Source organism: Agelaius phoeniceus, chromosome 3, assembly GCF_051311805.1.
Source record: "Agelaius phoeniceus isolate bAgePho1 chromosome 3, bAgePho1.hap1, whole genome shotgun sequence".
In the NCBI taxonomy this organism is placed as follows: domain Eukaryota; kingdom Metazoa; phylum Chordata; class Aves; order Passeriformes; family Icteridae; genus Agelaius; species Agelaius phoeniceus.
In genome coordinates, this window is record NC_135267.1 from 77158434 (window position 1) to 77171235 (window position 12802).

General features: G+C 41.6%; 1 protein-coding gene across 1 annotated transcript; it reads left to right on the forward strand.

Moving 5' to 3' along the window:
• Positions 1-551: 551 nt before the first annotated feature.
• MPC1 (mitochondrial pyruvate carrier 1) lies at positions 552-11517 on the forward strand. The gene is made up of 5 exons (XM_054629712.2): positions 552-756; positions 5678-5681; positions 7919-8015; positions 9639-9771; positions 10514-11517. The coding sequence occupies exons 1-5, from the start codon at positions 686-688 to the stop codon at positions 10530-10532; spliced, it is 324 nt and encodes a 107-aa protein (XP_054485687.1). The 5' UTR covers positions 552-685; the 3' UTR covers positions 10533-11517.
• The last annotated feature ends 1285 nt before the right edge of the window (positions 11518-12802 follow it).

The following is a 12802-nucleotide window of genomic DNA, read 5'->3' on the forward strand; positions in this document are numbered from 1 at the left end:
TAGCTGGGGTTGGAAGAGACCTCTGGAGATCTTTTAGTCCAGCTTCCCTGCCAGGGAAGGGTCACCCAGAGCAGGTGACGCAGGGACGCGTCCAGATGGGTTTGAAATGTTTCCAGACAGGACAGCTCCACGTCCTGCCAGCTCCGTCCGTCCCGGAGCTCTGCCGCCCTCACCATGTCACCTGGTCCCTCACGTCCCCATTTTCCCCTCACGCCGCGCTCGCGCCACCGGGAGAGGAACGCCACGCCCCGCGAGGGGCGGCGCGCGCCAATGGGGAGCCACCTGCCGCGGCCCTGCAGCCAATCGCGGCCCGCGGAGCCGCCGCGCGACACAGCCCCGCGTGCTGCGGAGGAATGCCGGCGGCTCGGCCCATGGCGACCCCTCCTCGCCGCGCTTTGCGACGCTCTCCCCCCACGCCTCACGCCGCGTTGCTTTACGGCCCCTGCCTTTCCCCCTGCCCGTGACCGTCTCCGCGGGCCGGGCGCGCGCGGGGGCGGGGCCGCCGGAGCCAATAGGCGGCGAGAGCGCCGCGGTGACGGGACGGGGCGGGGTGGGGGGGGGCACGCGCAGTGCCGTAAAGCGGGCGGCGGGCGGCGCGCTGGGCAGTTGTCACCGGCGGTGGTGCGGTGTGAGGCGGCCGGGCCAGGCGGGCGATCGAGGGATACCGCACTGCCGCCGAGACGCCATGGCGGCGGCGCTGGGCCGTAAGGCCGTGGACTATGTGCGCAGCAAGGAGTTCAGGGACTACCTGATGAGGTGAGCGCGGCGCGGGGGGCGTCATCGCCGAGCCCACCGCCCTGCCCGGTCGGACGGTAGGGACCAGCGTTCGGTCCCCGAACCCCTCAGCTCCCCGCAGCCTCGGGGCGCCCCGGACGGGCTCGGACGGTTGGCACCGGTTGACCCCTGGCGAGGTCGCTCTCGCCGGCGGCTGGCCGGGGGCAAGGCAGCAAGGAGCCGGCCCGGAGGTGTCGTGTCCCGTCGTTCCCCTTGTCTCGCCCGTCGTCACCTCGGCCCCCGGGGGCAGTCGGGGCTGTCGCTGTCCCGCCCCGGCCCGAGCAAACCGGCCTTGACCTTGAAGTGACGCGGCGCGCTTCGAAGCTGCCGCGGCAGCTGCGCCCCTCCGTGACCTTCCCGTGCCGGCTGTGACAGCCGCCAGTGCCGCCCCGCCGCGGGCAGGGGCTCGCTGCGGCACAGGAGCCCGGGACCGGGACAGCCTGACCGCCGCCTGACACAAGGGCAGGAAGAGCTTCGCTCTGCCTTTGGCGGAAGCGAGCCTGATCATAGATACAGTCTGAAGATCGCTTATTTGAATCTCTGAGTACGTGTAAATAGGTGTCTCTTTGCAGAGGCTTGTCGGAGTCCCGCTGTCGTGGGAGCGTGGCTTAAGTCACTTCCCGGACAGCTCAGTGCTTGTGTCAAGCTTTGTCTTGCGCGAGGGCTATGACAGTCTGGACTGCAACTGCCTCAAAGAACAGTTTTGGCATACTTAAATCTTGTTGAACCACTGTGCAGGAACAGTCTCGGGTAGGCAGGCTGAAGTTTCTCCAGCTGACAGGCTGTTTGACAAACTAAACAAATAAAAATGGTCTCTTCTAATAAAGGTGGTTGAGCAACCTTTCGCTGTAGCTGTTGCTTGCTGTTTTGCCTACATCTTTTGCACCTGGTGTTTGATGTTGAGCAAGCATGTAGGAGGACATCTCTTTATCTGAGAAATGTAGTCTTGGCTCAAGTAGCAGGAGGTGGTATAAGGCTGCATGGACGAGGGATTATAATGTAAAGCCTTAAACTTCAGGAGGATAGGCTTAGATGAGATATTAGGAAGAAGTGCTTTATCGTGGGGATGGTGAGGCACTGGAAAGTTTGCTCAATTTGTTTGGCATTCACAAAATCAAAATCCACAGAAACAGTGGGGCAAAAATATGAGAAGCAAGAGAACAACCTTGAAGCAAAACAAAACTCCAGAGCAGGCTTCTGTGACTCCTTTTGAAAGTCTTGAGGATGCCATGTATGCTTGATAGATGCATATGAGTGTTAACATGTGAACCATGTTAATAGCCATTGAACCAGTAATCTGCTTCATCATTAGAAAAACAAACATCCAGGTGAGATAACAGGTGCTTCCTAATGTCATCACAGTTACTGGAAATATCTCTATCCTTGCCCAAGACTGAGAAGTTTTTTAAAAAAAAACTTTCAGATGTATTTCACCCAGTTTTCAAACAAGCTGTATATGTGGCTGTATCTCAGTAAAAAGAGCATTCCACAGGTTTCTACCATTGTGGATGGAATGTGTTTTGCCTTGCTATAACGAAGACACCCGCTTAATTTGTACTCCTGTTACTGGGTGTGTCATGAAGAGCTAAAGCCAGTTGCTCCATCTGCTCTGGCCTTTCAGCATTGTTTCTTGCTCACTAGGAGATGAGTGTCTAAGTTATTGGCTTTTTGTTGGGTTTAAAATTTAAATAGCTGTCCATAAAGACTTGTCTGTCTTCTGCATAAGAAGAAATGGAGAGTTATCTTTTTGCATTTCTTCCTGAAGGTGATTTCTTCCCCAGACAACAGGACTCTAGCCTGAAAAAAAGTCCTTTCTTTGCTCATGGAGAAAAGGTGTCCTAAAAGCTCTGAGACTGTGGAGTCTGTTCCAAAAATCAGCATCTGACCACTGCAGGGAATCAAGGCTTTATAAACATGAAACTTGTTTGTCAGAATTAATGAATTAAGGTGCTGTTTGGGATACCAGTTATAGGCTTTAGCTTGCTTGACCCTCAATAGAATGACTTAGGTTACCCAAAGTGGTGGATTAAGTGCTCCATTATTATGGCTCGGGGCAATCAAAAACTTGAAGACATCTTTAGGATTTCAGCTTCATAACCTGCAAACATGAAAGCAACCAAAATGATCGCATGCTGCTTTGCTCAGGTGGATGTGTCTGGCATTAGAATTGCATTATGTCATGGATTAGCTTTTAGATCTTGCACAAAGAAACAGGAGAAGTTGCTTTTAAAACTGTCATTAAAAATTAATTGTTCTGCCAGTTTCACATCTGGCTTTTCTCTAGTGGTGATTAATAGGGATCTGAATAACTGTAAATCATATAAATACAAGTTTACCCTAACTGCATCCTAATGCTTCAAAATGAGCATAGTAAGAACATAAGCTGTAGGTAGACTTTTCCTGCTTGTAAAATGCAGCAGTAATGTTATTTAAAACTAGCTGATTAGCATATTAAAGCCTGGCAGCTCTAGGTATTGTGAACCTGAAGTTGCATTTTTTCTCCAGATTCTAAAAATGACAGCTGTCACTATAGTCATCTAAGCCACTAGTAGTATGTAAGTGCATCCTCTTATTTCCTATCCTGTTGATTAACACATCTTCTGAAAAACATCTAATAAAACAGCTTCCCTCCTCTTTTAAGACAGAACACATCATTCTAGACAAGCTGTCGTTTTCTTGTGGTGGAAGCCTAAATTGCTTTGATCATATAATGAATTGCAAGGAATGCAAAAATCTCCTGGTTACAGGGAAAGAGGCATGGACATTGCAGTGTGCTGGGGCACTTTTGGAATGTCTCTTCCTGATGACTCAGCAATGCAAATGTAGCAACTCTGTTAATATAGAGGGCTTTGAAATAGAGGTAGTTCATTTCCTGGAAAGCCTGAGCACTTAAACTGATGTGAGCTATCTAGGAGCTGTCTAGGAACTCTCTTTTAATTTAAAAAAACTTCAGATGAGTTAGCATGGGCAATAGAACCAAAGTTAGCTGATCTTCAGTTCTCTTCAGTAAATCTTTAAACATGAGCACGTAAAAACCTTAAAATAAAAAGTTCTCTGTGATGCGTGCTAGAAACTGAAGGACACACACCTGCTTGTCTTGTGTGCTCTGAGAACTGAACAATCTGCCGTTTTGCAGTGCCCTTTCCACTTGGGGGATGGCAGTATGGGGAAAACACATAGTGACAGTTCCCCTATACTTGCAGAATGGTCCCTGGCCTACTAATATTCTTATTGCCAGAATGAGGAAAATACATGCAAAAATTTTAGAGAACTAAGTCTTTCCCACTGTAGGCTTTTTGGAATGAACTTAGTACAGACACAAGGTATTGTCACCCCTGGGTTCCTCTTGTCTTGTCTAGACATTTATACAGAAAACTGATACTTGGAAACTGAGTAAGTCCAACAGTTGCTGTTCACAGTTCTGAAAACATTAGTTCAATGTTTTCTTTGTCAAGGGACTGAATTTAGTTCTTGGAAACTACTAATTTGGAATGGAGTCACTTCAGAAATAGATGCATGCACATGGGGCAGTATCCTCACTATTGGATGTGGTGCATGTGTTGCAACTCTCTTGGCTGCAGAGCTTTGGGGCTGGATGCCTGTTTCCTGGGAGAGTCTATGTGCCCTTGGTTTGCCCTCTTCTATAAGCATGTTTTCCACTCCCATGTGATTGTAAGGATAACCTTATAAGACCTTAGCCAGAGCTGCCTACTCCATTAAAGTAGTATCAGTTTGATTCTATTTTAGGCTTTTACTTCCCTGGAAACAACTTACACTTTAAAAATTAGGCTGACTTCTGTTGGCACAAAAATGTGACAGACACATCTGAACTTGTTTCGTTAAGGTTTTATGAAGAAATTTAAGATTACATTTGTCTTGTGAACTTCAGTCAACTGTTGCTGCCGATCAGTTAAAGAGGAAACAAACAACAAGTGGTTAGACTAGTCAAGGGCATTAAAATGAAGCACCTTGAACCAGCTTGTAGTGAAGCCTCACTGAAACACACGTCCTTTGTGATTTCCTAAGTAGACTTGACTGTTCCCTTACCATAGCTATTTATAAAATGGCCATCTAAGAACATGGAAATCAGTGTGAGGGAAGTGATGGTTACAAAGTGTTCTGCAACTCAGGCTTTCTATTAGCCTATCTATTTCTCATAAGAAATGCCTTCTTGTAAGTCATAATTCAGAACTAAGTCTTGTCAGTACCTTTATTAGAAAGAAGGTGTTTAAAAGTTAGTAAGCTTTTGTTACAAAAGCTTTACAGCAAACAATATTAAATGTATGCTGTAGTTTATCTTTTGTGCAAAGATCATTAAGTTATTACCTAAACTGGTACCTAGATTATCATTGAAATGAACCCCATACATGACAGAAGTGTTATTGCATAGATCACTGAGAATGTGTTATAGCTTATGTTTGGTACAGCCACAGTTGACCCAAATTTAGTGACAGGAAGATATCTGGCAATCTTTGGTTTGACCTACTTAGAGGTATACAGAGAATTCCAAGCAACTTCAAAGCTTTCACTGAAGAATTTTAGCTGTTTAGCTTTGTCATGACAAAGCTTGATGTCTTTTGGCATCCTTTAAAGTAGTTGGGGTGGGATCTTGGGTGCTCTGAAGGGTTGAATGTCTTCCACTGACCATAATGGGATTTTAAGTAGCTGGGAAAAAGAGCAGCAAACACTTGTCACAGTGATAACTTTTGTGGGAAATGGGATTTTTTTAACACCAATGCATTATTCCAAGTTAATGCCGTGACAGCTTCCTGACTTCTGCCTATTTTCTATTTGTGGTATGCTTTTGTCTATGTAGATTATGAAAGAAAATAATGTGGTTTTTTTTTTCTTCTTTCTTTCATGTGCTTTTTGAATGGAAAACAATGATGGTGCACTTGAACAGTACGGTAAGAAAAGGGAGGGGATTTCTGGTTTCATTTTCTTCCTAACTTCAGTAATTTGCTGTCTTTTTCTGTTAGTACTGCTATGTACTGTTTGTCTGCACCTGAAAGGCATAATACAAACCTCCAGGAGTGATGCACTAGGAATATTTAATTGCAAGTGTGAGGCTAAGACGACCAAGTCATCTTCAAAACGCCTTAAATTAAAGCGGCTTTGTCTTTTTCATGCTCTTTTGCTAAGAAGATCAGAGCAGTGTGAAACCCTTTATTCTATGTAACAGCAATACTGTTACATAACCAAACTACCTGGCTTATCTCTAACAGCCTTCAGGCCAGACAATAAATGTACAAAATAACTCACACTATTCTTCTGTCCTGGACCCTTACTGTTTGCTCCTTAAACTGAAAGTGGGAATTTTATGCCTGTTGTACTGTGAATCGTAATGCTATGGAAGAGTTGCTCTTCTACCTAGACAAAAGACAAACTTATGGGTATATTTTAATTTTTGTGAGACTTCAAAGGGCTGCCTGCCTAGAGGCCCTTAAAGCCTGATAGCCATCTCAAGGTTCCAAATAAAACTCCTTGTCAGCAGAGAAAATCTACTGCACTACTTTTGTTTACTGATGATTCTTCAGCTTGCACAGCCTGGATTTGAATGGTCCAAAATCTATGGTGTATTATTTGGTTATGTTCTAATGGCAATTGATTACGTAAAAATATCAAATTGATTTAATTTACTTTTCAAAACAGAATTTGTCACTCAGATTCTTAAAAGCTGCAAATATTTCAGAGATTCAAGAAAAAAGCTTATTTTTCATAAACTGCAGTTGTTCAAATGAGACCCCTGAAATTACTATAAAACCATCACCAAGTACAGGTAGTGTCCCTCCATTTGAAGTTTGCTTTGGTGTGGTGGTACATTTGAAATTCCATGTAGTCATGCAACTCTCCTCAGTTGTGTCATGTTACCTCTGATGCACTTGAGAGGCTTTAACCACTACAGATGTCAATTTTCCTATCACTAGGAATATAGCAAACAAATGCTTTTACTCTGATCTTCAGAATACTATTATATATCTGAATTTGCAGAAATACTATTGCACTGAAATTGAACTATTAAAATTGCGTGTATAACTTAAACTCACTTTTTTCTATTTAAGTTTCTTCTATTGCACTTGCAGGAAGCAAGTGTGGCTTTTAGTCTGACTATACTGTTATAAGCAAGACTGGCAAGACAGTCTTCGAATGAAAATTGCAAGAAATTTAAATACCGCCTGATAATTCCAAATCATTAAACATGTTATAGTTACAGAAAGTGTCAAAAGAATGGATATAGCTGGTATCTGCAAAGCTTTTTCTTGTGAGGTGCATCTCTTTTGTTGTATCTGGCCAAGTTACTTCTGAGAATGAGTTTCTACTTAGAAGAAGCTGAGGCAAATATTGTGTGCATCTTGTGTAGAAAGAATTCTGGTGAAGCCTTTTTGCTCATAGCAGTAGCAGAAATTGAACTTAAGTCATTATTTTGCTCAGATTACAGTCTTTCAGATAATACTTATCAAAATAAACTTGTCAGTTGTTCTGATTTGATCCTTTCCACTTCTTGTCTCTATTCTATCTGTGTACACACCTGTTGCTAACTGCTCTCCTCTGACATTTGTTGAATTACTGAGTTTTAAGTACTCACCAAATAGTTTCAGCAATTGCAGGTGTAGCTCAGGGTGAAGCTTGCTTTGCTTGCTGGCCCCATTCTTTCCAAGAGAGGGTGTAAGCACTCACAAGATGCTTGCTGAACTTTTCTTCATCCTCAGCATAAAATGAAAATGAACCTTCAGGTCTTCACTTCATCAAGTCCTTACATTTTCATTATATTTTTGAGGAGCCTTAATTGAAAGAGGGAAATGCTAATTCTCTGTGCAGAAGTGAGCTATAAATCTGACAATATCAATCAGATGGTTAGTGACTGCTAAGCTATAATTACACAGAATTCTATTTCAATGGCTCTAGATAATTCCTCTCTGATCTGAAAGAAGATCCAGAGTAGGTTCCTTTACCTTTCCTTCTGAAGAGTAGATACCACTAAAAGAAAGGTTTAGTTTGTCTCTTACATTAAAAATAGTCTGTATTTTCTTGGAATTTTACCAATAACCCTCCCTTCTAGTTTTGTGTGGCTAAGAAAAAACTGTAAGAATACTGCAGGTGATTTGTTTCTGTTTAACTTTATACTTGTTTTCCCTCTTCACAGCACTTTTGGGGGCCAGTTGCCAACTGGGGTCTTCCTGTTGCTGCTTTTAATGATATGAAGAAATCGCCAGAAATTATTAGTGGCAGAATGACGTTTGGTAAGACCTGAGACAAACTTCTTGTTAGGAAACCAACTCCAGAACACAGTTTCTGCCATTTAAGCAGTGATATGTTATTAATTGTCTGCAAACTTGTGGTCAAAGCAGATGTAGATATCAAATATCTTGTTACGTAACTTTAGATGCCATTTAAATTGAAGTACTGAAAAACTGCAGGGCTCTTTTTTGGAAAGCTTTCCACTAATTTGGGAGGGAAGAGTAAGGCAGCTCTTGACCCTTAGCAGTTTTCAAGACCAGACTGTCTCCTGAAGTATAACTCATATTATCTTAAGCTATTGCACACACTTGTTCAAAATGTGTCTCTACTCAGTTTTATTCTTTGTAAAAAGAACAATGATCCTTTATGGTTAGTGTGAGATTTAAATATTTGTCAGCACTGACAAAGTGAAGAAATGGTAATGATTGGTCAGCAGGGTGCAAGAAGCAGCAAAGAAAGCTTGAACTCCTTGCAAAGTAGTTGTCTATGGGAGACTATTGTGACTCTTAATGAGAAATTATTTTTAAATGCAATAATAAGCAATATTTTTCCACCTCTCTTTAGAACATGTATAGTTTTTGCCTAGATGTCTGTCTCTATGTTCAAATTATTTTCTAGGATTAGAAATCTTGCAGTTTTAATTTATTAGCTTAACTTTGGCATTATATCTCTTCCTTAATTCACTTAATAACTTAATTCTGAGTAATTCTTCTTCCCACAAGCAAAATATATTTGGCTTAAGAAATTTTATAGTCCCATTATCATTAGGCTCTGCTTAAAGTAATTCAGTCCCTTAATCAGCTTCCTTGAGACAGAAGAATAGTTTAAATAGTCCCCAGTACAGCAAAACTGTTTTGCAAATAGTGTTTTGGAGGCAGCTACCCAGCTCAGCAGTGTTGAGACACCTTTTTAAATTTTTGCAGGTATATATAGTTTGTGTGTACAGAAGCAGGGGGATGAAAAAAGAATATTTGTACTTTTAAAAAGACTGTTTTCCTTGAACAATTAATTTACCAATTTTTTCTTTAAGCCTGTCAGAACTTTACAAAACTAGGAAATTCTTGGGTTGTAGTTTCCTGAATTTAAATTATGGTCGGAGAGTAGATCAAAATAGTTTCTCATCTTTCTGGAAAGCAGACAACAAAGCTTCATGTTTCTGAATGTTCATGATTCCCTGGACACTGAAAGCTCCTGATCTTAAAATGTACCCAGAAAGAACTCTATTTGAAGTGATTAGTGTATTTAAAAATACTTTGTCTTAGAAGTTGTCAGAATAATAGTATATGACAGACTATGTCTCATTGAGATAAACTCCTATTTTCTGGCTGAGGTAATTTAGATAATAAACTAAGAAGGCTTCAGTTGCATCACAGGATAGTGTATGAGTAAAATCAATTTTTATGGAAAGCTGCAGCCATGTAGATTTTCTTGTGTAGTAGAAGTGAGCACTGTTTTGTCTTTTCTTGCATTGGATCCTCGAAGTGGACACGTTTGTGGGGTGGTTAGAAAACTCATAAGCAGCAACAAATCTTCTGCCTGTCATTACATTTTACTAGTATGAAAATTGTGACTCAACAAAATGCAGATATTTACAGTCTCTTAACAAGATCTATCATCCTTTGCAGCACTTTGTTGTTACTCCTTGACTTTCATGAGATTTGCCTACAAAGTGCAGCCAAGAAACTGGCTTCTTTTTGCATGCCACTTCACTAATGAAATTGCACAACTTATTCAAGGAGGACGACTGATCAAATACAGGCAAGTCACATTTTTAAATGGGGAAGTCATAAACTGATGGCTTCTGGAATACTCTGTTAGTGATTTTTTAACTGTGGTGCAAAGCTCTGCATGGTTTCTGAATTTGTTTAACTTCATTACCTTTTGCAAACCTGTTAACAAGCTTGTTGTCAGTAGGCAGAACTTGCTACTTTGCACCTCCTTTGAACCTTCTGAGGTCTGCACACAGAAAAGGCAGGAAGCCCTTATGGTCGTGAGGGAGTGTAGACAGGGCCTTCAGCAGCTGCTGGCTATTTTGGGGGTTTTTTGTGCAGTCTGTTGGTTCGTCTGCATCTTGGTAACTAATTCCTGAGATGGAAAACATCCATAAAACTGTGAAGGAGCTGTACATCTGGAAGAGAAGTCACACAAAACCTATCAGAGCTGACTGTTCCATACATGAGGTGGAGCCAACTGAGTGTGCCTGGGGAACAGACTGTGATCAGTCTCACACCCTGGTTGTGTAGCAAGCAGTGCAGACACTGCCCCAAGCAATCCTGGTGATCAGGATTATGGGTTTTCTCTCTTCTGCCCCAAGAAACTACTGTGGAGCAATAGAGAATGAAACCTTCTGACATGTGAATTAAAAAATGAGACTGATCAGTAACTTATGCAGAGACAAGTCCACTTCCAGCTTTGCACAATGTCCTTCATTCATAAAGTTTTTTTAATAGCAATTGTATTTCAATATTCACTCTTACAAAAGCTGTTTTTCTTTTGGCAGGCTGGAGAAAAAGAACTAAATATATTACTTGAAATAAGCCAGGGAATGTATTCATCCTGAATGACAACCAAGGAAGACATGCCATCTACAGTTGCTGTGACAATTACAGTGGGGATGAAACAGAAACACCCATTATGAATAATATGACCCCACCAAGAATTCTTCTAATAATATTTTTATCTTGCCTTTTAAAAAGTACATTCAGCGATGTAAACCATTACATTTAAAGTCTTGCTGCCTTACTGATCTTTAATAACTACCCTTTTAATAAAACATTATCCACCCAAATAACAAGCAATATTTGAAAACCAACTTTTTTATCTTAACAGTGTACAAAAGTGGCCCATGATAGTTTGACAAAACTCATTTTAAAATCAACATGAACAGAGGTCAGTAAACAGAACTGTAGGTGGTATCATTGTTTGTATTAACATATTCTTAAAAGCCATTTAACTTGAGTGCATTCATTCCTATTCTATTTTTTTTAACTTAAGGCGTGGCTTGCTGATCTACAAGAACAAATGTGTAGATAGGCAGCCTGGGGTGAGCAGCCATCCCTCTTCCCTCACTGCATGCCTTTTCTCAGTAAAGAGACTTCATTAACATCCATTTTTATGTCGCACACTATTTAAAGAAGGCTTGGAAAACAAAAGCATAGCACTGAATGAAGGAAGGCAACAAAGCCTGATACTGTTCTTTAAGAAGTTCTACGTGGATTTTATTTTTTCCTACTGTTTGAGTTATTCTAGATGTATGTAATTCTTACACAGGCAAAAACGAAACTTGTTTGGAGTCTAAGATCTGAAAGACGCCAAGTGCCTTTCAGTAGTTTTTGACTTCATTGTGAGAGTGGTTTTCCTGCATGATCTGCCTGAAAGTTACTTTGCTGTAAAGGTAAAATTGACAAAGAATGTGAGAACATATGTTCGGATTTTTTTTTCAGTGCAGTGTTTTTGAACAATAAACATATTCCAAATGGCAATAAAATTCTTGAATACTTGGAACAGTTTTGTTTTTCATACTGTGATAACAGACCCAAAAGTGAAATTTTATTATGGAGTGTCACTTTATTACTGCAACAGCATGAAGCAAAAACGGGCTGAAAAAGTAAATGGTATGTACTGAATTTAGATAAGTGTCCTGTGGATCCCAATACCTAAAACTTCTTCCCCCAGCAGCAAAAAACTGTGTGTGTGGGTAGGATTTAGGCTTAGCAGTTCCAGTGTGATAGGCAGGGTTGAATTCAGAGCTCTTATTATGCAACTAAGTCAGTATTAGCTATTGTCTTCTAGCAGTTAGAGCAAGTCTTAATTGACCATCTTCTATTGTGATGTTAACTTTTTTTGATGGACATACAGGAAAGATGCAAATAGGGCACATCTGCTGGATGGCTAAAGCTGGTACTGCCTGCCACTTCTTGCTTTAGAAAAGTTACTGCAAAAAAGCTGCCCCCTCAGTACTGTTGTCTTGTCACAAAAGTAGTCATCCCCCTTTCTCCCTGTCTCCTGGAATAGAAGCACCGTTGAACTTCTGTACAAATGAGTAGTGAGACACGAGCAGATAAGGACAGCTGATTGTTTTGGCACCTTATAGTTTGTTATATTACTTCTGGAGGGAAAAAATAAGCTACAACTGAGTTTGATCTTCATTGGTGTGAAATGTTTTATGCTGCTCTTGCATGAGGCTTGCAGTGCAGGCTGTACTCTACCCTCACCTGCTTTGATCACTGTTCATTAGCTCTGATTGTCTTTGCTCCTTTACCCAGAGGATACCATTTGCAAGAGTCCCTTCTCTCATTTTCCTGGTAGTTGCACCATACTTTATTTCCTTCTATCTCTCTCCTTTCTTCCTCTTATCCATTCACTGTGATAAGGCTCAAATTCTTTCATACTGGACTAGAGCAAGAGTGAATTGCAGATGGAGAGTGGGCTTTATACCCTGCTTTAATTAGATGTTAAACCAGGGATGCTTCCTGCAGCCCATACAGACCTAGAAAAGGGGGAGGGTGGCAACAAACCATATTTTGTGGGACTTGAAGGGACCTGGCCCTGTTTGGGAAGGGAAATCCAGTGTGGGCTGGATTTCCACTGCCTGTCAGTCTGCCTAGTGACAAAAACAGTTTATATGGGCAGAGTGCCATCAAGTGGCTCTGGCCTGTGTCAATCAAAGCATTAATTATCAAGCTGTTTACATACCATTTCTTTGTTTAAAGGTGCTGGGTGTAAGGGGATCAGTGCAATATTATTAAAAGGAGTTCTTGCAATAAAGAATTCTATGATTTGTCAGCAC

Excerpts from the sequence above, each read along its gene's own strand:
- MPC1 (XM_054629712.2), top strand. The coding sequence starts at position 686 with ATGGCGGCGGCGCTGGGCCGTAAGGCCGTGGACTATGTGCGCAGCAAG. Across the intron at positions 8,016-9,638 it reads TAGTGGCAGAATGACGTTTG|CACTTTGTTGTTACTCCTTG; the intron begins GTAAGACCTGAG and ends CATCCTTTGCAG.